This window comes from Colossoma macropomum, unplaced genomic scaffold, assembly GCF_904425465.1.
Source record: "Colossoma macropomum unplaced genomic scaffold, Colossoma_macropomum, whole genome shotgun sequence".
NCBI lineage: Eukaryota > Metazoa > Chordata > Actinopteri > Characiformes > Serrasalmidae > Colossoma > Colossoma macropomum.
This window is the reverse complement of record NW_023494834.1, coordinates 105,468-129,504: the sequence shown is the minus strand read 5'-3', so window position 1 is coordinate 129,504 and position 24,037 is coordinate 105,468. Positions and strand designations below refer to the sequence as shown.

Sequence of the window (24,037 nt, the reverse complement as noted above, 5' to 3'; positions counted from 1 at the left end):
TAGCTATGAGGACACAGAGGTCCGGTCCTCAGTAGTTTCAGAAGGGTGTTTCACTTTCCCTCATTCATGAGATTAAATGTAGAAACAATAATGATAATACAGTCTACTCAGGGCCGCAGCCACAGTACAGGCCACCCAATCAAATGGGAACAGAATATTTATTATGTCGCATTTCTGGGATGATGAAATTTGTTTTCTGTGAGCGCTGTTACTGTAGTTTGGCCAATCAAAATCTGCCAAACTCTGTTATTTTCTAAACTCTCCAATCACAGCTTAGTAATTGATGCTATCCACTATTACTTCAGTACGTTAGCAGCGCCGTGACCAGCGTTAGGACGCCGAGGTGCTGAGAAGTTTCTGAAGGGTTTTATGAGATTCAGTGTGGAAAAAGCAATTAAACCACACAGTGAACAGTGAGAGGTTCTCAACTGACCTCAGAACAGCTGTGGTTCGGCCCTAGACTGAACTGCCCGCTCTGTTTATCTCTGTATGAGACGCTACGCTGCCCTGAGTACCAGAGTAACTTTGACTTCTTGAGATGTTCAGGTGTGCAGCACACATGCTAAAGGCTAACATATAACATCGCTATGGGAAAAATGTAAGAGTTTATGAGTGAAATTTACTTGTTATGCTTGTAAAATGCAAAAACCATTTTAATAAATATTTTTATTTGGAGCGCTAACAACGTCACCAGCTAAATTAGCACGCTTTAGTCTAGTTCCAGCAGCTGCTCAGTTTAGGCTACTGGCTCCATAGTCGGCTATGTTAGTGATTTAGATGAGAAATTAAAGCAGTATTTTGTTACGTTTAAACATTAAACATTTGTTTAATGTTTAATTAAAGACAAAAGGGCAAACGAAAACTATCACTTGATTTACTGTATGTGGTCTCAGTATGTATTAACAGCTGAAAATACAAATATAGTGAAATGATTCATTGAATTTAAAGGAGCAGTGATTTGGTTAAAAAAAACTTAAAGGAGAAACTGACAGTTGGTGTAATTCTCATATTTAAGAGTTATTTTATTCTCTATGATGTGGGTCACATTTCCGCAAAATGGACCTCACTGGAATTCTGATCTTAGTTTCGGCGCTGAAACTGGCGATTAATGTACTATTAGACCTGTTTCTACGGCACCTTGTATTCCTGTTGGTGATTGGCTCGTTAGAGTTCGGTAGCTATAATGTGAATGGCTCGAGTCGCCAAGTGATTGACAGCCGCCCCCTTTGTCCCGCCCACCGCCAGAGTTTGAGAAGTAAAGTTGTTTGATACAGAGCCGTGTTCCTCTCAGATATGAAGATGGGCTTAAATATTTTCCTTTTTCTATCAGGAGTTCTGTTTATCTGTGACGGTAAGCAGAGATTTAAACACTGTTCATTTTCGTTATATTTACTGTCGAGTTGCTTCAGTGAACAGAGTCTAATATAGAAATCGGTCAGACTGAAAACGAAACACACGGTGACTTTGAGACACAGTTATCCAGTAACGTTAAATGTGCATAAAATGGCATTTGAGTCGAATATTCGAAGGAAAAACTGGTTTTAATTGCGAAACGCACATTTTTAGCCGTTAAAACCTGAAAGTAAAATGTAACCACTCTCACATTTTCAGTACATTTTGATTTAGTAGCTAATAGACATGTATATTAAAGCTAGAGGAGTAGGGTGTGTTTCATAATCCCAGTGCTTTTTTATTCCCTTGAAGAAAATTGAAGTAAAGAAAGTGAAGAAGTTAATGCAGATTTTTCATTAAAGGGAAAGATTTTGTGTTTTATGCATATTTTTGTCTATTTAAAGAAAACATAGGTAAAGAAAGAGAAGTGGTTAATGCAGATTTTTCATGAACAATTCCAAAGGTGTGTTTTATAGTCCCAAAGTGTGTTTTTTTTAAGAAAACGAAAGTAAAGAGAGGGAGGTGGTTAACTGATTTTGCATTAATCTTAAATTACTACCATTACAACAATTGTTATTACTACAATTTTTAATTATTGTTCATTTGTCCTGCTATGAAAGCAATGAAAGTCTGGTTGCTGAATAATGACAAGAAAAAAAAAAAGTCAGCTAATACTGAAACGTCAGGTCATCAGGGCCCAATCCCATTTCACCCCTCGCCCCTACCACTGAGCCCTTAGCCCTCTGTTTTGCGCGTTCACGTCTAGGAGTAGGATGTCCCAATTTTTGTTGAGATAGAAGGGTGAAGTATTAGGGCTGCATGACCCTCCAAACTGAGGTTTTTCAGAGACACACTCTAAACGGAGTGTTATCAGAAAAAAAGAAAAACCGGCAAGATGGCTGAACAAGAGACCAAAGAAACCCACAAATGTGAGAATTTTCTCCGATGATAAAATCGATAACCACTGTATTATCTTAGTTTAATGCCGTTTCAATGTATTTGGGTCGTTTTCTTCATAACAAGCATAAAATCGTTCAAAGTATGCTAATGTCTCGGTAGCTAGCCAGCTAATTTTCCCATTCCACCTTAAACAGTCTGACGCCTGAAGCAACAGAACGTAACTTCTGCACCATTTAAGGTGGAACAGGGAAATTCGAACAAGAATAGCTGACTTCAGCTTCGTATCACCAAAGAATTAGTGGTGGGTGATTAAATAATTGTCTTATCCCCCCTCTTTAAAGGCATATGATGACCTAAATGTAATTAAAGCCCAGCAGTGATGAGCTGAACTTTTTCCTTCTCTCCCATCACTGAAGTCAGGCCGGGTCGCCTACAGAGCACCACTAGCAGTAAAATTTGAGGGTTGTCCCATTTCGTAGGGCAACCACTACCCCTGGAACTGAGTTACAGTCTGAGAATAATGATACTGGGAATCAGTCTCAAAAAACCCAAAACTATGGCTTACAAGTAATAACAGACCACAAGTGTGTGGTTATTAAAATTGTCATATGGTTCTGGTCCTTCAGCAGAGGTGTCTTTTTTTGGCTTTTCTTCCATGTGTACATCACGTAGTTCATGAGGTCAACAGTATGAAGCTTCGTTTTCCCTCAGTGATGTAGTTGAGGATGGCATTGGGAACATCCAGCATTTCGTCTTTCTCCAGCACGATGTCATAAGAGCCGACGTACGCATCCCTCCTCTCCTCAACCTTCAACAAGACAAGTAAAAGAAATCAATTCAAATTTTAAAGGAATACTTATTTAAACTGAATTAAAAACAAGAATTAAGCGATAGAAATAATAAAAAAAAACAAAACAAAAAAAACCCAAAAAAAAACACTAAACCAGAGCTACAAGGCTAATGTACAGGGAAATTCACTTGAAAGAGGCCCCGAATATTCTGTAATAACTCTCGCTAGGACGAAGAAATCTGTCTCACAGAAAACGGAGATGTAATGCAATTGATTTACACATGTCAAGGTATGCAGCGTATTTTTTTTGGGTTCCGACTGCTTTTCATCCTAATGGGAGTTACAAAAGAATATTCAGGGCCTCTTTCGAGTGAATCTCTCTGTAGCTAACCAATTAGCATTCTGCAAAAAGGGATGTGTACATCATCACATACCTGCCTCAAACTATGCTTAGTTGTTAAGCAATTTCAAATAGACTTGCTTATGTGGTTTTCACACTTATCTATAGAGCTGGGACAATATTTTCGATAAATTTCATGGCAGTTTGCCAGTGGAATTTGTCACAAATTTTCTTTTACGTTTTGTATGCATGAGCGTTCTGTGATTCAATCCGTTAACCCCTCGAATGGTCAGGACCCACCATCTGGTCCTACACACTTAAAAAGATGGGTCTTGTTTTGTTTAGAACCATGAGTTCTTCCATCATGCCAAGCTATATGCTGATATGCTGATGCTATATAGAACCATATATAGAACCACATTCTCCATCAATCTGAAGAACCATTTCACCATGCAAAAGGATGAAATGGTTCTATATAGAATTCTTGGTTCCAAATGGAACCACTGCTAATAAACAACCCTTGAAGAACCATCTTTTGTAAGTGTGTGTTTTTATTACACACTTCTATAACCTAAGAATAACTTAGCCGGTTTGCATTGATGATGTGTACTTGATGCAGTTACTGAATAATAACGCTTAGTATGTAATAAGCCTGGGATTTTAAGCTATTAAAGCCTTATCAATTTATTAACAACTAAGTAATTTCGTTTTTCTTTTTAGCTTTTGTGACTCGCAGTCCATTCTACTAACACATGATGCGTCTCATTTGCGTGGACGTGACCTTTGAAGGTTCCATTTCTCGGCCGCATACATCATAAGCAACATAGGCAGCATAAGTCCAATTCCAAAAGGGGGGGGGGTGTGCAGAGAAACGCGTCCTTATTTCAGCCAAATTCTGAGGATCATCGATGGATCCTTCTCAACCCTTAGTTCAAATGAGTGTCACACGCTACTATGATAAAGGAGCAGAGCCAGTTTGGAGGGACAGCGGGAGTTTGTTTTTAAATGTTTATTGCCCCCATTTGTTTGTGATAATTAGTACCAGTTCACCACATAAATGGCTGTAAAGCATGTTATGAACACGCATCCTGCCGTTACATGGATGACCAGCTATATTTTAGTATTGATGTGTGAAGTTGTCAGAATACAGTTTCGCTCACATTAAAGTCTGTAAGGTAAAGGTTAATATTTTACCTCGGACAACAAACAGCAAGGGAGGTAAATTTACAGCTGAACCTGAAATGGAGCTCTGAATCAAAATACTGAAATTACATTTTTGGCCGAACTACTTCTTTAAATTGAATTTACAGTTTCCCTTGAAGTGTAGTCGACATTTTGTGTGTCTGAAGGTTGCTTCTTTAGTTTTGTATTGGACTTACAATATATTATAGCCAACACATAATGCAAGCTTATCACACTAATTAGCATAGTGCTAGCTTCAAGCCTTAATTATGACAGACTTTTGCCTCAAATTAATTTGCCTTGTTATATAAATTTCAAACACATTTGCTTGATTTTAATATTAAATCAAAAGACAACTAACCCTTCAGAAGAAGTACAGTGAGCCGAGTTAGCTTAGCTGTTGACAGTGCCAACAGCTCAATAAATTAGCCAGATCAAACAGGATTAAACCGCTTACATTTACGATTAAAATATTCTGTTTGCCATGAACCATGAACACTCAAAGAACACTTTGCCTGATTAAAGTGTTCTTTACATCATGAAAGGGTTCTTGGGAACGTGCTGTAGATGGTTCTACTGTTACAAGCTTGACATTGTATATTTTAGGGGTGGCAATCTTTAGGCACCTCACGATTCGATTACGATTCAGAGGGCTGCGATGCGATTATAAAATGATTATCGATGCATCTGTTTTTTTTCCTATACATTTCTATTTTCTCACTGTGTGAGGACTTGGTAGTTTTAAAGGAAAGTATTTGTAATGATCAATAATGAATTTACTTCCAATAACTTTTATTAATAAATCAAATGGAAGTGATGTGGCAAGTGAACTGGAAGGCTCTCATTCACTGCCTTTGGAGCACATGAGACGCTGCTGCCACTCATCTGCAGGTCACATAGCAATGATGCGTTATTCACATTTATAAGCAGCGCAGTTGGTTTCATGGCAAGTTAAATTTGCAACGAGAGACTGTCAAACAGTGAACAGTGGAAAAGATGAAGTCGCTTCTCTTCCAAATTTTCTCATTCCACCTTAAATGGTGCCGCATTTACCTTCGGCGCCTCAGTCAGAATTTGAATGAGAAGCGACTTCAGCCTTGTAAGACAGCTGAATGTTGAGACATTTTACAAGAAACTGCTCTAGTTTTGAGGAAAAGTTTTCTGGTGGAAATGGGAGGAAAGCAGCTGTAGGCGAAGTTTAAAGCAGAGCAAAGTAAGTCTGCGCTCTCGTTTATATTGTTTAGCCTATACTGGGACATTAACACATACTGAGATATACTGGACATTAAATGTTGCGGCTCCCAAGGTGGTTTGATTTTTGTTGAAAGGACAAAATGGCTCTTCTTAATATTTGGGTTGTGACTCCTGATCTAACCTGGCTTTTAATGCAGAGGGAGCCGGTTGGATTTCTGCCTCCTCCAGTGGTGTTTTTGTTGTGTGCCGTCATAGACTGTCCGGGCGCTGCACTTACCCACTTCCAAGTTCTGCCTTTTGCGTTCCGCCAACATCACGTTATAAATTAAATATTTAGAAAATAGATTTGACATTTGTGAATCGATTCAGAATCATTCACGTCTGCATATATAAGATAGAACCATCTTTTTTAAGTGTACATTTGTGGTAAAGGACAACTGGGTGTATATTTTGCTTTGACAGCAGCACAGGCCTAATGTCCATTTATGGTTCCAATTCCGTTCTATGGCTGAAAGAGAGACACACTTACGTTTTTGTCAAACCCCATGTAGTTGGAGAAGACTCGTATGTTGGGGTGGAACAGACCGTTGAGTTTGATCACCTCTTCCAGTATATCTCCCAGTCCAGCCGAAAAGATGAGCAGAGGGATGGAGTGATCCTTCAATGAGCCAAAGAAAACCTCATACCCGTCCCTGCACACATCCACACAGAGTCACCATTACAATCCTACATGGACATCACACAGTGCAATGTTACTAAGGGTGTAAAAAAAATACACACATCTTAATGCAGCAATCTGAGGATAGAGAAATCCAGGGGCCTCTTTTATAAAAGATTCATCTGCACAACTTTGATCTGAAAAATCCATGCTCAAGTAGCGTTTTATAAAAACGAATTTTGACATGAAAGAGTGCCTCGACTGACGTTTTCAACCTGACATACAAACTTTGGCAGTCAGTTTCTGTGACACTGACACAACTACCTTCAACTACCTTCATCCATTCACTAGATTTACCTCATCTGAAATATAGCCTACATCATTAAAACCATGCAGGTACTCATTAATCAATAATTATTAACACCAAGCTTTGTAACAGAATATGAACTAAATTGTAGCACATGGTTGTATCAGATTTATCTTTTATCTTTTAAACATTAGGTAAATAGAGCTACTAAATAACAATATTCATTCATTTATTAATATCAAGTTAGTTTTTTGAAAATAAGTAATAGCAAAATACATGAAATCATCTTAACCATTGTCCATCTGACAAAATTCTGGTAATGAGGTTGGTTTAGAATGAAAAAAACACAACAACAATAGTTCACCTGGTGTTTATTCATTCACTGTTTTTTTTTCTTTGAGCCAACCAATGATTTCAAAACGGAATTTAAAATCCAATAAACAAAAGCAAAGGGACCATCAAAAACCAAGGCAAGAAAAACTTCAGCAGACAGAAACATTAACATGAATAAAGTAAAAACTATGAAAGGGAAGGTTAGGACAGCTCAGATGAGGAAATGGAGACTGAAAACTATTTGAAAGGCAGCATGATGGTAACAGGGCTGGGCAATATGACTATCTCTAGTGTGAAATATTACTTCACAGTATGTCATGATTGGTAACAAAAGCATCAACAGGCAGAGAATAGTATATAATAGTACAGCCGCTGCCATTTTGAGGACCGAATCGTGATTGTGCTGCACGATGCCTTTAATTTTCTGTGCTTTGTGAATGATTCACCTGCAAAATGCGACAGAAGCCAAGAAAGACAAGAGATACACAGACCTTTTAATGCAGTGTTTCAGACTCCAGGCCTGGAGCCCTGCACTGTATAGTTTAGTGTTTCTCTCTGCTGTTCACACCTCGTTCAGCTCAAGAAGGGATTACTTAGTTAATAATATCAGGTATTTTAACCAGGGAAACAACAATTATTCAGAGCAGGGGTTGCAGGCCTGGAGCTGAACTCTGCACTACTTGCACTAGCAAACTTACAAAATCACGTCTGTCGAAACACAACATAGTTTTCTGACCCACGACATTCAGTCTTATATTTAATCACATTGTTTATATTATTATACACATTTTAGTAACTTTTAGATACTGTCATTTTCGCCGTAATCAGTCACCTACCTTGGCCTTGCAGTGTTTGCTAATGAGGGAGCTGTTCTCAAGGATGCCTGTGGGGTAAAAGGAAACCTTTAATGTTCAACATTCATGTGGTTTTCTTTTTCATTTTTCATCTAAAACGCTTACTAGGGGTGGAGGGAAAAAAAAAATCGATTCTTAGATGCATCACGATGCGGACGTGAATGATTCTGAATCGATTCACAAATGTCAAATCGATTTTCTAAATTTTAATTTACAACATAATGTTGACGTAACGTAAAAGGCGGAACTAGGAAGTGTGGGAGTGCAGCACCCGGTCAGTCTGTGACGGCACGTAACAAAAACACAGCTGGATGAGCAAGCGGATGCTGAGGCGCATAGTGCGCAGAGGTCACCAACTTTCTGCAGAGTCAATCGCTACAGACCTCCAAACTTCATGTGGCCTTCAGATGAGCTCAAGAACAGTGTAGAGAGCTTCATGGAATGGGTTTCCATGGCCAAGCAGCTGCATCCAAGCCTTACATCACCAAGCGCAATGCAAAGCGTTGAATGCAGTGGTGTAAAGCGCCACCACTGGACTCTAGAGCAGTGGAGACGTGTTCTCTGGAGTGATGAATCAGGCTTCTCCGTCTGGCAATCCGATGGACGAGTCTGGGTTTGGCGGTTGCCAGGAGAACGGTAATTGTCTGACTGCATTGTGCCAAGTGTAAAGTTTGGTGGAGGGGGGATTATGGTGTGGGGTTGTTTTTTCAGGAGTTGGCTCGGCCCCTTAGTTCCAGTGAAAAGAACTCTTAATGCTCCCAACTTTGGGGATGGCCCCTTCCTGTTCCAACATGACTGCGCACCAGTGTACAAAGCAAGGTCCATAAAGACATGGATGAGCGAGTTTAGTGGGAAGAACTTGACTGGCCTGCACAGAGTCCTGACCTAAACCCGATAGAACACCTTTGGGATGAATTAGAACGAAGACTGCGAGCCAGGCCTTCTCGTCCAACATCAGTGTCTGACCTCACAAATGCGCTTCTGGAGGAATGGTCAAAAATTCCCATAAACACACTCCTAAATCTTGTGGAAAGCCTTCACAGAAGAGTTGAAGCTGTTATAGCTACAAAGGGTGGACCAACATCATATTAAACCCTATGGATTAAGAATGGGATATCACTCAATTTCATATGTGTGTGAAGGCAGACAAGCGAATACTTTTGGCAATATAGCGTAGGTTAGATCAGGAGTTGACAACCCAAATGTTAAGAAGAGCCATTTAGTCCTTTCAACAAAAACCAAACCACCTTGTGAGCCACAACATTTTATGTCCAGTATGTCTCAGTATATGCTAAAGTCCTAGTATAGGTTCAAAAATATAAACGAAAACGCAGACATACTTTGCTCTGCTTTAAGCTTTAGCTATAGCCACTTTCAATACATGCGCGCATACATGCGGCACTATTTAAGGTGGAACAGGAAAATTCGAAAGAGAAGCTGACTTCATCTTCGCAACTGTTTAGTGTTTGACAGTCTCTTGTTGCAGATTTAACGTACTAGGAAACCAAATGCGGTTCTAATAAATGCAAATAAGTCCATTCATCTCCAAATGTCTTAAATTCCTCTCTTTGCCGTTTCGTTAGCTACTAGCTCAGCGAGACTCTCTGCGTTGGTATGTGACCTGCAGTCTGCACGCCAACCTTCAGGGTTATAGGATGTTGAATTAGCAGCGTTTAAGACCATCTACTGTTTAAAACCGTGTTAGAACCTGGACAAGAGCCACACTATATGCAAGTTGTGTCACACTAAAGTATTTTGGAAACGACAAACATTAGAAACCATATTACATGTGTCCACGTGTTTTCCGTCTGGTTGTAGTTGCTGCCAACTAGAGGACCATCGAGTAAGCGATGTCAAAGCTTCCACCCAACTCAGAAAGGGCAAAGCGAACTACAAACTCTATCGCAACTTTTATTGCTAAGGATTTGGTCCGTTCCCAGTCTTTGAGAATCAGGGCTTTCGCGCCATGTTGCACACTTTGGAGCCGAGATACAGCGACCCATCTCAAAGATATTTTACTGACACAGTGAGCCCCCCACTCTCTACTACGAGACCAAAACTGAAGTTATTAAATCACTGAACAAAACGGGTAGGATAGCTGTGACATATGCTGCGTGGACATCCATTGCCACAGAATTTGTCACAGCAACAGCGCATTTTATCGCAGATGAGTGGCAGCAGCTTCTCGTGCTCCAAACAAGAGCAGTGAATGAGAGCCTTCCAGTTCACTTGCCACATCACTTCCATTTGTTTTATTAATAAGATATTGGAAGTAAATTCATTATAGATCATTACAAATACTTTGCTTTAAAAGTACCAAGTCCTCACACAGTGAGAAAATAGAAATCCTGTATAGAAAAAAAGATGCATCAAGATCATCAATAATCGTTTTATAATTGCATCGCAGCCTCTGAATCATAATCAAATCGAATCGTGGGGTGCCTAGAGATTCCCACCTCCAGTGCTTACCCAGGTGGGGGATTGAACCCCAGTCTACAGCATAACAGAGGTGTTACTTACTACACTATACCAACCACACTGATACTGATATTTAAACCTTGAGCACCAAACTATCATCCAATATTTTTTCTTTAAAAATTACTGAACTTTGAAATGAGCCATTTTAATTAAAGCACTTCGCTTAGGATGATCTTCTATCAGCAGGCTATCATGCTCAAACTACCCAATCAATCTACTAACCCACAAGAAGAACTACACAGCTGACATCCAGGCGATCCAGCATTTTCCAGCACATGAACCCAGTTCTGTTACCCATTTACACAGACGAGCCAAAACATTACAAGACTGCTCACACATAAAGCCAATAACAATGATTATCTCTTAACTAGAGCGCATGTCAAAGTCTGCGATATATTAGATGGTAAGCAAACAGTCAGTTTTGTAGTTGATGTAGATGATGTGAGGGAAATGTGCAGACGTGAAGTCCTGAGCAGCTTTGACAAGAGCCAAATCGTTATGGCCAGATGACCTGGTTTGAGGAACACGATGAAGAGCTCAAGGTTTTGCCCTGGCCTCCAAATTCACAGACCTCATTCAATTAAGCATCTCTGGGATGTGCTGGAATGAGTCAGGTCCACTGGGCAACTTACAGGACTTAAAGGATCTGTTACTAATGTCTACGTGCCAGATACCACAGGGCACATTCAGAGGTCTTGAAGAGTCTATGCCTTGGCAGGTTGAAGCTGTTATGGTGACACGTGGAGGACCAGCAGCATTTTAGACATGTGGTCAAGATGTTTTGGCTCATCAGTGTATACTGATATGCATCTCTAAAATAAAGTTTGTACATTATACAGCATAACTGTTTGCATGACTGTTAGCTCTATCTAATGTTCAACAGTCATAAGCTATTAAGACATTAAGTTAGTTGGGTCTGATTAATTACTGGATAAAAAAGTTAAAAACTATAATAAGTATAGAATAGCATTCTCTGATTTACACAGCAGAACAAGCAGTACATCAATGCAGGTTACTGAGTGTATATGTGTACTCACCATATGATGTTGGGCAGAGCTTTCCATTATAAGCAAACCTGGTGAGCATCATGTCAAAGTCAGAAATCACCTTAACACATAAGAAAGGGACAGAGAGCAGGTTAGATCAGAGAGAACTATTATACAAACATTAGGGGAATACATTATTGTATGCTGTAATGTATATGTATGTAACTGCATATTGTACTGTAAACATCATAGCTCCACCTTGCTGGTGTACAGTTATAGACTGACGTTCACCTATTGATTAGCATTAGTCATCCTCCAGCCTTTCATTAGTGGTCAGTTTCTGACCACAGAGCCATTCTTGTCTTAATATTTGTGGGGGTGTGCTGCTCTCAACCTAGCAGTGACAGTGACGTGTAAAAAAAAAAACCTCCAGCAACAACACTGTGTATGATACACTTATATGAACACCAGACACAAAAACATGTCAGTGCCACTGCTGTGCTGAGAATGGACCACCACCTAAATATCTGGACAACGGCAGCCCTGTGGTCAGAAACTGACCAATGATGCATGGGGTAGAGGGGGACTATTAAACTGCTCAGTAACAGAAAGGTTACAGTCTAGTAACAGTACACTTACAAAGTGGAGCTATAAGGTGGGTGTTTCTAATAAAGTGGACAGTGAGTGGATGTACAGGGTAGGTGTTTCTAATAAAGTGGACAGTGAGTGTAAGTGTAAAGTAGGTGTTTCTAATAAAGTGGCCAGTGGGTGGAAGTGTAATGTAGGTGTTTCCAATAAAGTGGACAGTGAATGGAAGCACAAGGTAGGTATTTCTAATAAAGTGGCCAGTGTGTGTAGCAGTACCTGTAGTGCACCTGGTCCTGCCCTGTGCATGTTACGGATGATCTCTTCCACTCTTCCTCTGTCTCTCATAATGACTGAGGGTTTCGTTAGCTCAGGTATCTGAATTTGCAGATGGGGAAAAAGACAGAAACCATGAATAATTTGAGCTTTAACTGACTTTGTCTCCAGGCACTTAACACCAATCACATCTACTGAAGTGACTGAATTATAGTCTTTTTCCATTTTGATTACATTTTGAACTAATACTCAGTTCATATTTTAAATAAAAACCCAAATTAAATTGGATTTGCCATAAGCTGACACACCACTTTATGTACAGTGCCCTCGACAGCTTTGAGGCGCAAGCTTTAGCACGGGCCTGCTAAACATTAGCCTATTTATAGTAGTTTTAACCTATAAGACGTTTTTCTCTGTCCTCCGTATCCTCCATAAATGATGCTTATAAACATTGGAAGCTGATTAAATATGCTATGCTCAACGATTACGTCTGAAAATGGCTGGATAATACCTACAAATATTGCATATTGCAGTCTTTACCGGAGCTGTCAATCTTTACCAAATGCTAATTAATGCTGTCCTACATAGTCACTGCTCATGTCAAGTTTCTGGGATTGTGAATCAATGAAGAAAAACAACAATAAAGAACAATGGCATGCCTAGAAAAAGGTGTTTCTGACAAAGTGGACAGTGAGTGGAAGTGTAAAGTAGGTGTTTCAAATAAAGTGGCCAGTGGGTGGAAGCACAAGGTAGGTGTTTCTAATAAAGTGGAAAGTGAGTAGCTCTGGCATGAAAAACCACCAACTTTGTGAATTTTCATGAGCCAAAGCATGAAAATCCTTTCATGAGGCGATGAAAGGATTTCTGTAGTTGACTTCATAGAAGCCATGAGCAAACCACTGAGCATTTGACCTGAAGTTGGCTGATGTATTGAAGTACCTCATATTAAAGTGAAACAAAGGCTATGTTCACATTATCAGGTTGAAATGGCTCAAATCCAATTTTGTGCCCTAATGTGACTCAGATCTGATGTTTTCAGGGCTGTGTGGACACGCAAATCTGATCTCTTCAAATCCGACCTGAGCCACTTTCATATGTGGTCCTAGATAAGATACGTATCCGATTCGTGGCCATGCAACCTTAAAGTGAAGCTCAGATCGGAATTAAATGTGCTTTTTTTCCCCACTGCGCATGCGATACCATTCAGCGTTACCATGGCAACAGCACCGAACAGAAGTTAAAGCCTGTAAATGGTGGAAAAGTAGCACATCTCACCTTTTTCTCCTTCGTCTCCCTCTAATAATGAAGCTGAGAGCTGATCAGAGTTAATTATCTTCACAGCGAAGCTCGTTCTGCTCGTTAGTTTGTGCTGATGATGCACGTGATTCATTCACGTGACGTTCCTGAGTAGGATGAGCTCATGCGGGTCATTTCAGGAAGCCGGTTTGATCACATTAATAACAGATTTGAATCACATACCTAAACGAGTGTGAACCATCGTGTCAGAGAGATCAGATTTATTTTTTTTTTTTTGCCCACCACCACCCCCCTCTTTGGAGGACCAATTTTTTCTTTATTACTGTTATTACAAATTTCTTTTAGTATATACTGTCATCGTGTAGAGGGAGGACAACAAACTGCAAACATACAAGCAAACAAAAATTGCAAAGGGGAATAAAGGAAAAAAAAAGGATAGAAATTGGAAGAAAAAACAAACATATAGAACATGTAAAACAGAAAAACATAACACAAAAAAAAACAAAACAGAAAAAAAAACAGTAATTATAATATTTGTACCCTCAGACAATGAATTGAGCTATAGCTATTTATAATACCTGCCATATATATTTATTTGTGTGTGTGTGTGCGCGTTAATACGTGACCAGGAACATTCGGGTAGAGGCACCACAGGTAGGTATAAAAGTCGATTAAGTTAAGGTGGTTGTAGAATGCTATTAAGTGATTTTGTTTTTGATAGATGCTGAGATTTTTTCCATAGCTATGTGTTCTATTAGAAAGTTTTCCATTGATTGATAGTAATCTTTTTCCTTGTTTTCCAGTTTGTCAGAATAGTCTTTTTAGCGATGGTTAGCGCCACCAAAAGTGTTCTGTTTTCTTCCTTGTTTAGATGGACTGATGATGTGTCACCTAACAAACAGAGTGATGGGGATGGGGAGGTGGGTTGTTTTAACAATGGAGTTAGTTGATTTATAACAAGTTGCCACAACTACTTGACTGGTGTGCAATGCCACAAGGCATGTATATAACTGTCAGAAATGCTTAGTGAACAGTGTATACAGATTTCAGTCTATTAATCCCATTTTATAGAGCCTTTGCCCAGTGTACTCTGTAAATTACCTTAAATTGTATGAGGTGAAGGTTAGTATTGTTAGTCATGACCTAGAATGGTTGTAACCAGAGGTCGGTAGAGGGAGTAACCAAGAGATCTTCTTCCCACTTTTTCCGTGGTACATAAATTGTTTGGTCTAATTCAGATAGGAATTTATAAATTTTAGATAATATTTTTTTGAGAAGGAGATGTTTAGGAATTCTGAAATTGGTGGACTTAATTCTAGTTTATCTTTTTTGTCTTTAATTTTTGAGTTCAGTATGGATCTAAGCTGATGATATTCCAGAAACTGGTTACTCTCATTGCCGTATACCTGGGTTAAATGTAAATTGGTTACAAAGTTTTTATTCTGTAGAATGTGATGTAAATGAGTAATACCTTTTTGTCTTTCCATTTGTGTAGAGTTGTTTTTTTGATGGCAGGGAAGTCAGGGTTGTGTCATATGGGTGAGTTTTCGGAGGGTGAAATTATAGTGTCAGTGTTCTTGTGCAGTTTCCACCAAGCTGTCAGTGTTGATGCTATCACTGGGTTTTTGAAACAGGAGTGGCGTTTGAGTGTTGTACTAATGAATGGTAAGTCTGAGAGTTGTATTTCATTACTTGAAGCTTGTTCTACTGCTCTCCATGATTCATCTGTTTGACTAGGCTTTATCCATTTTATTACGTACTGTAATTGATTTGCTAGGAAGTATTGTTGGAAACTGGGGGCTTCGAGGCCTCCTTGGGTTCTGTGCTTCTGTAATGTAATTAATTTGATCCTAGGTGGTTTATTTTTTCAGTAAAATTTGGAGATAAGAGTCTAAGGTTTTGAACCAGGTAGAGTGAGGTTGAACTGGAATCATTGAGAAAAAATAATTTACTTTTGGTAATACGGTGATTTTGATTGTAGATACCCTGCCAATAAGAGATAGTGGAAAGTTCATCCAGTGTTTGAGGTCAGTGTTTATAGTTGAGAGTAATGGGTTAAAATTGAGTTTAGGCAGCTCTGACAGCTGGGAGGAAATTTTGATTCCCAGATATGTGACGTATTGGGTGCTCAAGGGGATAGGAAGAGACTGTGCTGCTGTATCTGGTAAGTTCATGTTGATTGGTAGTATAGTAGATTTAGTCCAGTTAATAGAGTAATTGGAGATTGGAGTATTTTTCAATAATTTGTATGGTTTGAGGGATTGATGTGGGGGGATCCTGCAAAAAACATGTCATCTGCATATAAATTGATTTTGTGTTCTACAGTTTGGGTTTGGATACCTTTTATGTTTGTGTTTTGTCGTATAGCTGCTGCCACTGGTTGAGAATAGGAGGGGTGAGAGGGGGCATCCTTGGCTAGTACCTCTGTGCAGTGTGAAATTTGGTGATATTAGTCCATTAGTACTGACTGTGGCCTTGGGTGCAGTGTAAAGAATTTTTATCCAATTAATAAATGATTCTCCGAACCCTATTTTGTGCAATGTGGTGAACAAGAATTTCCAATTGACTTTATCAAAAGCTTTCTCTGCATCTAATGTGACTATTGCAGTTTCTGATTTGTGAATCGATGTGTGATGTATCAAGTTAAGTAGTCTGCGCATGTTAGTGGTTGAATGTCTTCCTTTGATGAAGCCGGTCTGATCAGGGTGTATAAGTGATGGGATAACTGTTTCTAATCTAGTCGCCAAGGTCTTGCTTATAATTTTTATGTCTGTGTTAATGAGGGATATTGGACGGTAGCTGGAGGGTAGGGTGGGGTCTTTGTTAGGTTTGAGATGAAGGGAGATTATAGCGGTATTCATTTCAGATGGTAAAATCTTGTTATGCTTTATTTCTGCTGTCATTCTATTGAATAGTGGGGCGAGTATTGTGTGTTTATAAAATTCCGCGGGAAAAGCCGTCAGGACCAGATGCTTGATTATTAGACATGTGGTGAAGGGCATTATAAAGTTCTTCTGATGTTATTGGATTTTCCAGTATTTGTGTTTGTTCTTTGGTCAGTCTTGGAAGATTTATGTTATTAAGAAAAGTGCAAATGTCTTCTGTTTCTGGATCGTGTTCTAGTGAGTATAGATTTTTATAAAAATTTCTGAATACCTGATTGATCTCCTCTGGTGTTTGCATAATATTTCCTGTCTCATCCTTGATTACTGGTATTGTTGTTTTTTCTTTGTTATGTTTTACTAGATTAGCCAAGAGTTTTCCAGATTTGTTGCTGTGTTCAAAATTTGTGTGTCTTAATTGTTGTATTAGGAATTGAGTCTTCTTATTTATGAGTTCGTTGTGTTGTGTGTTGCATTTCTTTAGCTCATTTTCAGTTTTGTCTGTGGGGTTGTTTAACATCTTATTTGATAATTCCTTAATTTTTTGTTGTAGATTAGATTCGTTTTCTGTATTTCTTTTTCTTATGCGAGGAGTAGGATATTATTTTGCCTCTTAGAACGGCTTTCCTGGTTTCCCAAAGTAGTGTTGGTGGAGTTTCTGGAGAATCATTTATTTCTAGGCAGGATGCCCACTCTTTTCTGATATAACTATCAAATTCTAGATCTTTTAGGATAGAAGTATTTAGGAGCCATCTGAAAGATTTATGTACGTGATTTATATTCCACTTGAGTGAAACAGGGGTAAGGTCACTAATTATTATAGGGTGGTATATTATGTCTGAGATATTAGACGTAATAGAGTTACTGGTTAGAAAAAAATCAATTCTTTCTGGGTCTGATATCGTGATGTTATGTTTGATTTATTAGGATGGAAACACCTCTTTGTTTGGAATTGTAGTAAGCTGAGAATGTGTGACTGAACTGTGCTGACTTCAATTTGTGATGATTTGTTTCTGATAGATGTGTTTCTTGTAAAAAACAGATATCTGCCTTTAAAGAATATAGAAGGTGTAGTACTTTGGTCTGTTTAGCATTTGTGCCAATACCACGAATGTTCCAGGTAACAAACTTAAGTGACATGTGTAGCGTAAATTTCAATTGTGTGTATTAAAGCTGTTAAATGAGTGTGAAGATGTTTGTGCTCGTCTTCTGGTGTGTGTGGTGTAGAGTATTGTGTATGTGAGCAGAGATACATCTTTAATATCCGGAATATATGGCAGCGATAAGAGAGGTCTTGTTTAGTGTTTGTTTTTTCAGAGAAAAAAAAAGAATATGCGAAGAGGGGACCAAAAAAAAAAAAATTACAATGGAGAGCAAGTAATTAACAAGAGAAAAAAGAGAAAAGAATATAAAAGTAGTGTTTGGTTTGAGGGGCATACAGTAACAGACCTTTTTTTTTGCAGTTTGTTATTCCTAAGTACAGCCTAGGATGTTATGGATATATTTTACAGGGTGTGTGGGTCAATGTGGGATCATGCATGCGTCTGCATGAGTGAGCGCGTGCGTGCGCACGTGTGGGTGTGCACAATAGAGAGAGAGATAGAGAGAGAAAGAGGTTACAACTTGGCATATACACTTAGACACACAAACACACGCAGCACAGACGTATATACGCACTACGTGCATGTGCACATACACATGTATATTAATATAGAGTTCCACTCCATACGTTGTGTAAGTATATACCTTGGATTTTCCACTGTATTAGTGTGTGTGTGCGTGCGTGTGTGTGTGTGGGAGAGAGAGAGAGAGAGAGAGAGAAGGCATTTCGCCACTATAAAGTGGCTAATATAACAACGGAGTTATATTTTTATCGCGATACAATTGGCCATCGACGTATAGTTTGTCCACAGAGATAACTGCTCTTTTGCCTTCCTTTATGAATTCTTTTCTGATCGCGAACAGATTTCTCCATCTGTCCAGTATTTCCCGTGGAAACTGGTCATTAATTCTGAAATGTGTGCCTCTGAGTTCTCTTCCTTTACTCATGATGAGCTCTTTGTGTTTACAGTGTTCGACTTTAGCTTGTTTATCTGTTTTTTCCCTCCTAATCGGTGTGCACCGAGAAATTTAACAGATGAGGCTAATTCCGATGAAATTTTGAGTTTAGTGACCATGAAATCCTTTAGGAGATCTTCGGGGTTTTCCGGTGTGTGTTCGGGAATGCCAGAGAAGACAATGTTGTCTCTCATACTACGTGCCTGTAAGTCCAAGATTGTTTCTTTCATTTGTTTGTTGTCTTTCATGACTGATTATATTTGGGTTGTGAGTTCGCTGACGGTGTGCTGCAGTGTTGTTTTCTTTAGTTAGTGTCAAGATTTGTTCCTGGCTGAACTCTAAACTTTCACGGATTGCTTGGAATTCTTTGTGAAGTATTTCAACCAGGGATAGTCCATCATCTAGTGCTGAGAGTTCACTGTTAATGGAGAGCAGGATAGGACTGACCTCTGTGCAGCATGTTGGTGAAGTTGGCTCTTCTGTGTCTCCCGGTGAGCTGGGTGGTCGGGGTCGTTTACCGGTGGGTGTTTGGAGTTGTTTACCTTTTGGTTTTATCTTCTTTTTTGTCCTTATTCATGATGACAACGTTGTAGTAGTGGTGGTCGATGTATTCCTCGAGGGATTCCAGGACGACAAGTTGATAAGTCGGAGTAAATGTATCACTTTCAGAACTTTTAGGAGTCTCGCGAGAGAATGCTCAGTGCGTCATCAGGTATCTATTTGAATAACAGCTGAAGACCAGAAGCGCATCTACAAAGATTCTACAGCGGACTACAAAAATAAGGTGCTACTGGCAACTTTTACTGCCTACTCTACGTGCGGACGCTTGGCATTTATACTGTCCTTTTTCTATCAACAGTAAACTGGACAATGAAATATGATGTACAGCAGGTTATCAATGTCACTACAAAGTGAACACAGCACCATATAACAGGGCTGGGCAATATGACAATATATATATATTGTTACTGTGACAAATTGTGTCACAATATAATACAATATGCTTTTCGGAACACACTGATCTAATTATCAATACTTGTTTCATTATAAAGAGAGCATAATTAGTTCCATTTAACTGGATGTAGTGCAACACTATGCAAAATATTGAACAAAAATTATTGTGTTCAAAGTTTTTGATAGTGTTTTTAAACAATGTAGCACTACTTGTTCTTTTTTCTCTGCTCCAACTGATCAAATATCTAAAAAATACATTGATATTTTTAGTATCGTGAAAATTTCCGGAAGCATCACAATATTATATTTTTGCCATATCACCCATCTCTTCTGCAGTACCTACAATACCCTGCACTTCAGTACTAGTTCTGAGCCCAGTGCTGGTACTGGTACTGTTATTAGGGCTACCATCACCTTCAGAATCACTTGTGTTTGAGCTACAGAAGGCCACACACAAAAGAGGTTAAAGTGCGAGCGAGGAAGAAAAAGAGCCCAGGGAAAGACAGAATGCTGGTTTTGGGGAAACAGCAAGATGGAAAAGGAGCAAGATGGATGGAAAGAGAGAGAAACCCATCTGACCTCATACTTTGTCAGCTGATGCCAGATTGCTAGGACATTCCGAACAGGAACATAGATCCATGGGATGTGGAAAATCTGGGCACAGAACCAGAGTTTTAGGTTTAGCCGAAATGGGGCAGAAGCTTTATGCTAACCCTGGTAGAACGCAGCAAGAACAGCGAGCCAGAGGGAGCTGATAAAGAGCCTAAAGCCGACAATGAGTGGAAGCATCTATCATGAAGCAGTGAGATGAGCATGTGGAGCTTCAGCAACAACGGATATGATTTGACAGGCCTCTCATTATTATCGTAACCAGCTAAAATTAACTTCTTCGTAACTTAACTAGGTTATGCTTAAATAGACCCCCAAAGTTATGTTTCATTTTGTTGTTGATATCTTGCCCAAATAAGAAATAAGCAGTTTTTCTCTTTAGGAAAAAAAAAAACTTAGTCCACTTTAAATGATCTACTGTAAGTATTGTTAACAAACTATCCGTAGAAACTCAACAGCATTAAGATGTGGTTCCAATTTTAAATTCCAAGTTCAGTCGCATTTTGGATCTTCATAAAATGAGCATCTTCATAACTTAACTAGGTTATGCTTAAATAGAAAAAAATGAACAGCGTTTTTGAGAATCGCAGTCTGTAGTAAACTAAAATGACTACATTTAGACCACGTGGATTAGCATCGCAGAAAAATGTAAGACTTATTTCTACAGGGTTACGTATGCAATGAAATTAATAAAAAGACATTTAAGCATAATAGTCCAGCATCATCTAAACATTCTTCTGCTTCCAAAAAGCCATAAATGTGGCATTAAAGATCGGTTTGAAATATCAGTCAAATTTAAAATCTATCCGATGCAGATGTTTTTTTTATTTAGACATTAAGGCCTAAATCCCATTTCACCCCTCGCCCCTACCACTTAGCCCTACCCCTCCATTTTGCGCATTCATGCCTGGGGGTAGGGTGTCCTGATGTTTATTGGGGTAGGGTGAAGTGTTAGGGCTACATGACACTCCAAACTGAGGTTTTTCAGACACACTCCAAACAGAGTGATATGAGGGAAAAAAATAGCTGAGAAAGCGACCAAAGAAACCCACAAATGTGAGAATTTTCTCTGCTAAAAAATTACGATAACTACTGTATTGTCTTAGTTTAATGTCATTTCAATGTATCATGGTCATTTTTTTCATAACAAGCATTAAACTTCACTAGTAGTTTGCTGGTCTTGGTAGCTAGCTGGCTAAATTTCCTGTTACACCTTAAATAGTGGAATGGGAAAATTCAAGCAAGAAGCTGGTGAATAGCTGAGTTCAGCTTCATTTTACTGAAGAATTAGGGGTGGGTGATAAAAAATAATTATCGCATCCCCCTCTTTGGAAACATATGATGCCCCAAATGTAACTAAAGCCCAGCAGTGAGGAGCTGAACTTTACCCTCCTTTGCTATCACTGCAGACTGGCAGAGTCGCCTACAGAGCAGCGCTAGTAGCTGTTAATGAACTAATGATCTTCTTTATTTGAGGGTCCCATTTTGTAGAGGAAGATTTCAATCACTGCCCATTGTAACTCAGCTCCAAGGGGTAAAGTGACCCTTGAAAACAAGGGGTGGGGGTAAAAATAAGAAATGGGATTGGGCCTAAAGGTTTATGTAAGAACACTCAAACTGTAGGCTACTACTGTCCAAAAAGCTTAACATTTGCTGGTTTGTATGAGGTCTTTTCGTAAGGTTGGCAGTCTTCTGATGTCAGATGTCAGTATGATGCGCTGCAGTGTTGGCTAGCATGTAGCGGCATTTGTATTTTACATTTACATTGACATTTAGGGCATTTAGCAGACGCTCTTATCCAGAACAACTTACAATTGGATCATTTTACACAGGTAGGTGAAGGTAGTGTTAGGAGTCCTGCCCAAGGTCTCTTATTGGTATAGTATAGGGTGCTTGCCCAGGTGGGGACTGAACCCCAGTCTACAGTGTAGACTGTACAAATGACAGAATGCACTGGCTTTAGATCATTTAAGTGCAATAAGGTGAGCTACATCAGTATTTTGAAAAAATTGCATAGACTCGTAATTCCTAATATGGGCATGATGCTGACCACAAAATGACGACACGACTTTAGAGGTCTATGTAATTACCCAGTTTAGAGAAGGTTTGTGCCCTTTGTATTTAACTTACACTCACTGGCCACTTTAACAGAAACCTCTACCTTGTTTAAGTAACCTGTCTAGCTAGTTTCAGTCTTAAAGGGCCACTCCAGCCTTAAACTAGCATTTAACATGTTATGTGTCGTGTTATATAATATTCTGTAGCGCAGCACTGAATCCTTTAGCCTTGTTGACTTGACAGAATTGTGGTTTTTTATCCATTTTGTGTTTTTTGTCCATCAGTGTTCCCTCACTACAACAGCCAACATGACAAATACATCGTACAACCACTGGGAATCCCTCCCAATGGGCTGTCACTGCTCTGTCACTACAATACCCAGCATGGCTTGAACAAAAATGTCATACAACCATTGGGAATCCACCTAGAAATGACATGTACCACATATTGACTACAGACATGAAATTCAGCTTTTCAGCAGTAAGATTCCTTCTGCATTAGCCAGCTATCAAACCCAAAAAAGAAACAACCATGAATCTGTTTTCAGGAGTTCCTCTCACCTTCGAGATACATCATGAGTAAGTGGTTTTCCTCGTCTTTAAACCAGAGTGTCTAACTATTGAGACTACTTTAGCACTGCTGAAGGAGGCGGGTAGTCATGTTAACAACAGATGTAGCAATAGTTTTCTTTTTTTTCTCTTTTTTTTATTTTAATTTTGGCTGGACTGCCTCTTTAAGGATATTAATAGCAGGTCATAAATGAATGGTATCTGTTTACATCAAGTAAGGCCTGTACGATATAAAGTCTGGGAATTTTTATTGCAAGACTGACTCTTACAATACGCTACAAAAGCCTTGTGACTAATCATATATGTTCGATACTGTGACCATTCTGTCCAAATTACCTGACCAGATGATCAAGATGTAGATTCTGTGGGCGGCTTTGATGAACTGAGGGATTTAAATGATTCAACAACCAGTTTTGGTCAAAATTCAGACCTTAACTAACCTAGCTAAGCTACACTTCACCAACGGCTCGTCAAACCGCTTCCATATCGAATACATGCACCATTCAGCACTGGTCAGGAAAAACGGGTCAAAATTGGAGTTATATTACAGCAGTTCCACCCCACTGCAAAGCTGATTCCCCAGAAAACAGAAAACCTCGAGCTATATCAAGTTATACTGGCTGGCTGTGCGTTTTCAGCTTTTTGCAGGAATGAATGGCTTTGGTAATCAGCGCTCAGCTGCCGGCTAGGCTAACATCAAATAACCGCTGTTTACTTACCATTTTCGACAGATAATGTTCAAAATAAGAGCTGTGGTCTTGGTTTCTGGCCGTGAGCTGCGGCTAAGAGTCGATTTTAAACGTATTCGCTCAAAATAAACAAATGTGTCCAAGTTTTAACTGACAAACAGTAGCTTAGCTGCCTACACAGAGCTAAGATACCGGACACCAGGGTATCTGATGACAGATGACAGATGTATGACTGGACAAAAAGGTGCGCTGAAGATTAAATAAAAACAGCTCGGTACACTTTGTAGTCCTACAATTACAGACTGTAGTTCATCTGTTTCTCTGCATACTTTGTTAGCCCCCTTTTAGCATGGCTTTGTAGTAAAAGCGCCTGGGTGCTAAACTGACCTGCTTGCAGTCCAGACCTGTCACCACTGAAGACATTTTGCATATTATGAAATGAAAAATACGACAAAGGAGACCCTGAACTATTGAGCAGCTGAAATCCTATATGAAACAAGAACGGGAAAACATTTCACTTTCAAAACTACAGCAGTGTCTCTTCAATTCCCAAATGCTTACAGAGTGTTATTAAAAGAAGAGGTGATGAAACAGTGGTAAACATGACCCCGTCCCAACTTTTTTCGAACATGTTGTTGGTATCAAATTCAAAATAGGCAAATATTAAAAAAAAAAAAAAATCTCAG

The 24,037-nt window shown here is 39.2% G+C and overlaps 1 protein-coding gene across 1 annotated transcript; it reads right to left on the bottom strand.

Annotated features, from left to right (window-relative positions):
• Positions 1-2,746: 2,746 nt before the first annotated feature.
• LOC118800279 (7-methylguanosine phosphate-specific 5'-nucleotidase-like) lies at positions 2,747-23,533 on the bottom strand. The gene is made up of 7 exons (XM_036560490.1): positions 23,382-23,533; positions 20,006-20,080; positions 12,279-12,377; positions 11,466-11,535; positions 7,933-7,979; positions 6,328-6,507; positions 2,747-3,100 (listed from the first exon to the last, which is right to left on the bottom strand). The coding sequence occupies exons 1-7, from the start codon at positions 23,382-23,384 to the stop codon at positions 2,966-2,968; spliced, it is 609 nt and encodes a 202-aa protein (XP_036416383.1). The 5' UTR covers positions 23,385-23,533; the 3' UTR covers positions 2,747-2,965.
• Positions 23,534-24,037: the final 504 nt, after the last annotated feature.

What these genes read in the sequence shown, in the direction of transcription:
- LOC118800279 (XM_036560490.1), bottom strand. An exon ending in ATCAGCTGACAAAGTATGAG is followed by an intron (nt 12,378 to 20,005) that starts GTCAGATGGGTT and finishes CTGCAAATTCAG; the next exon opens with ATACCTGAGCTAACGAAACC. An exon ending in GCTCTGCCCAACATCATATG is followed by an intron (nt 7,980 to 11,465) that starts GTGAGTACACAT and finishes TTTACCCCACAG; the next exon opens with GCATCCTTGAGAACAGCTCC.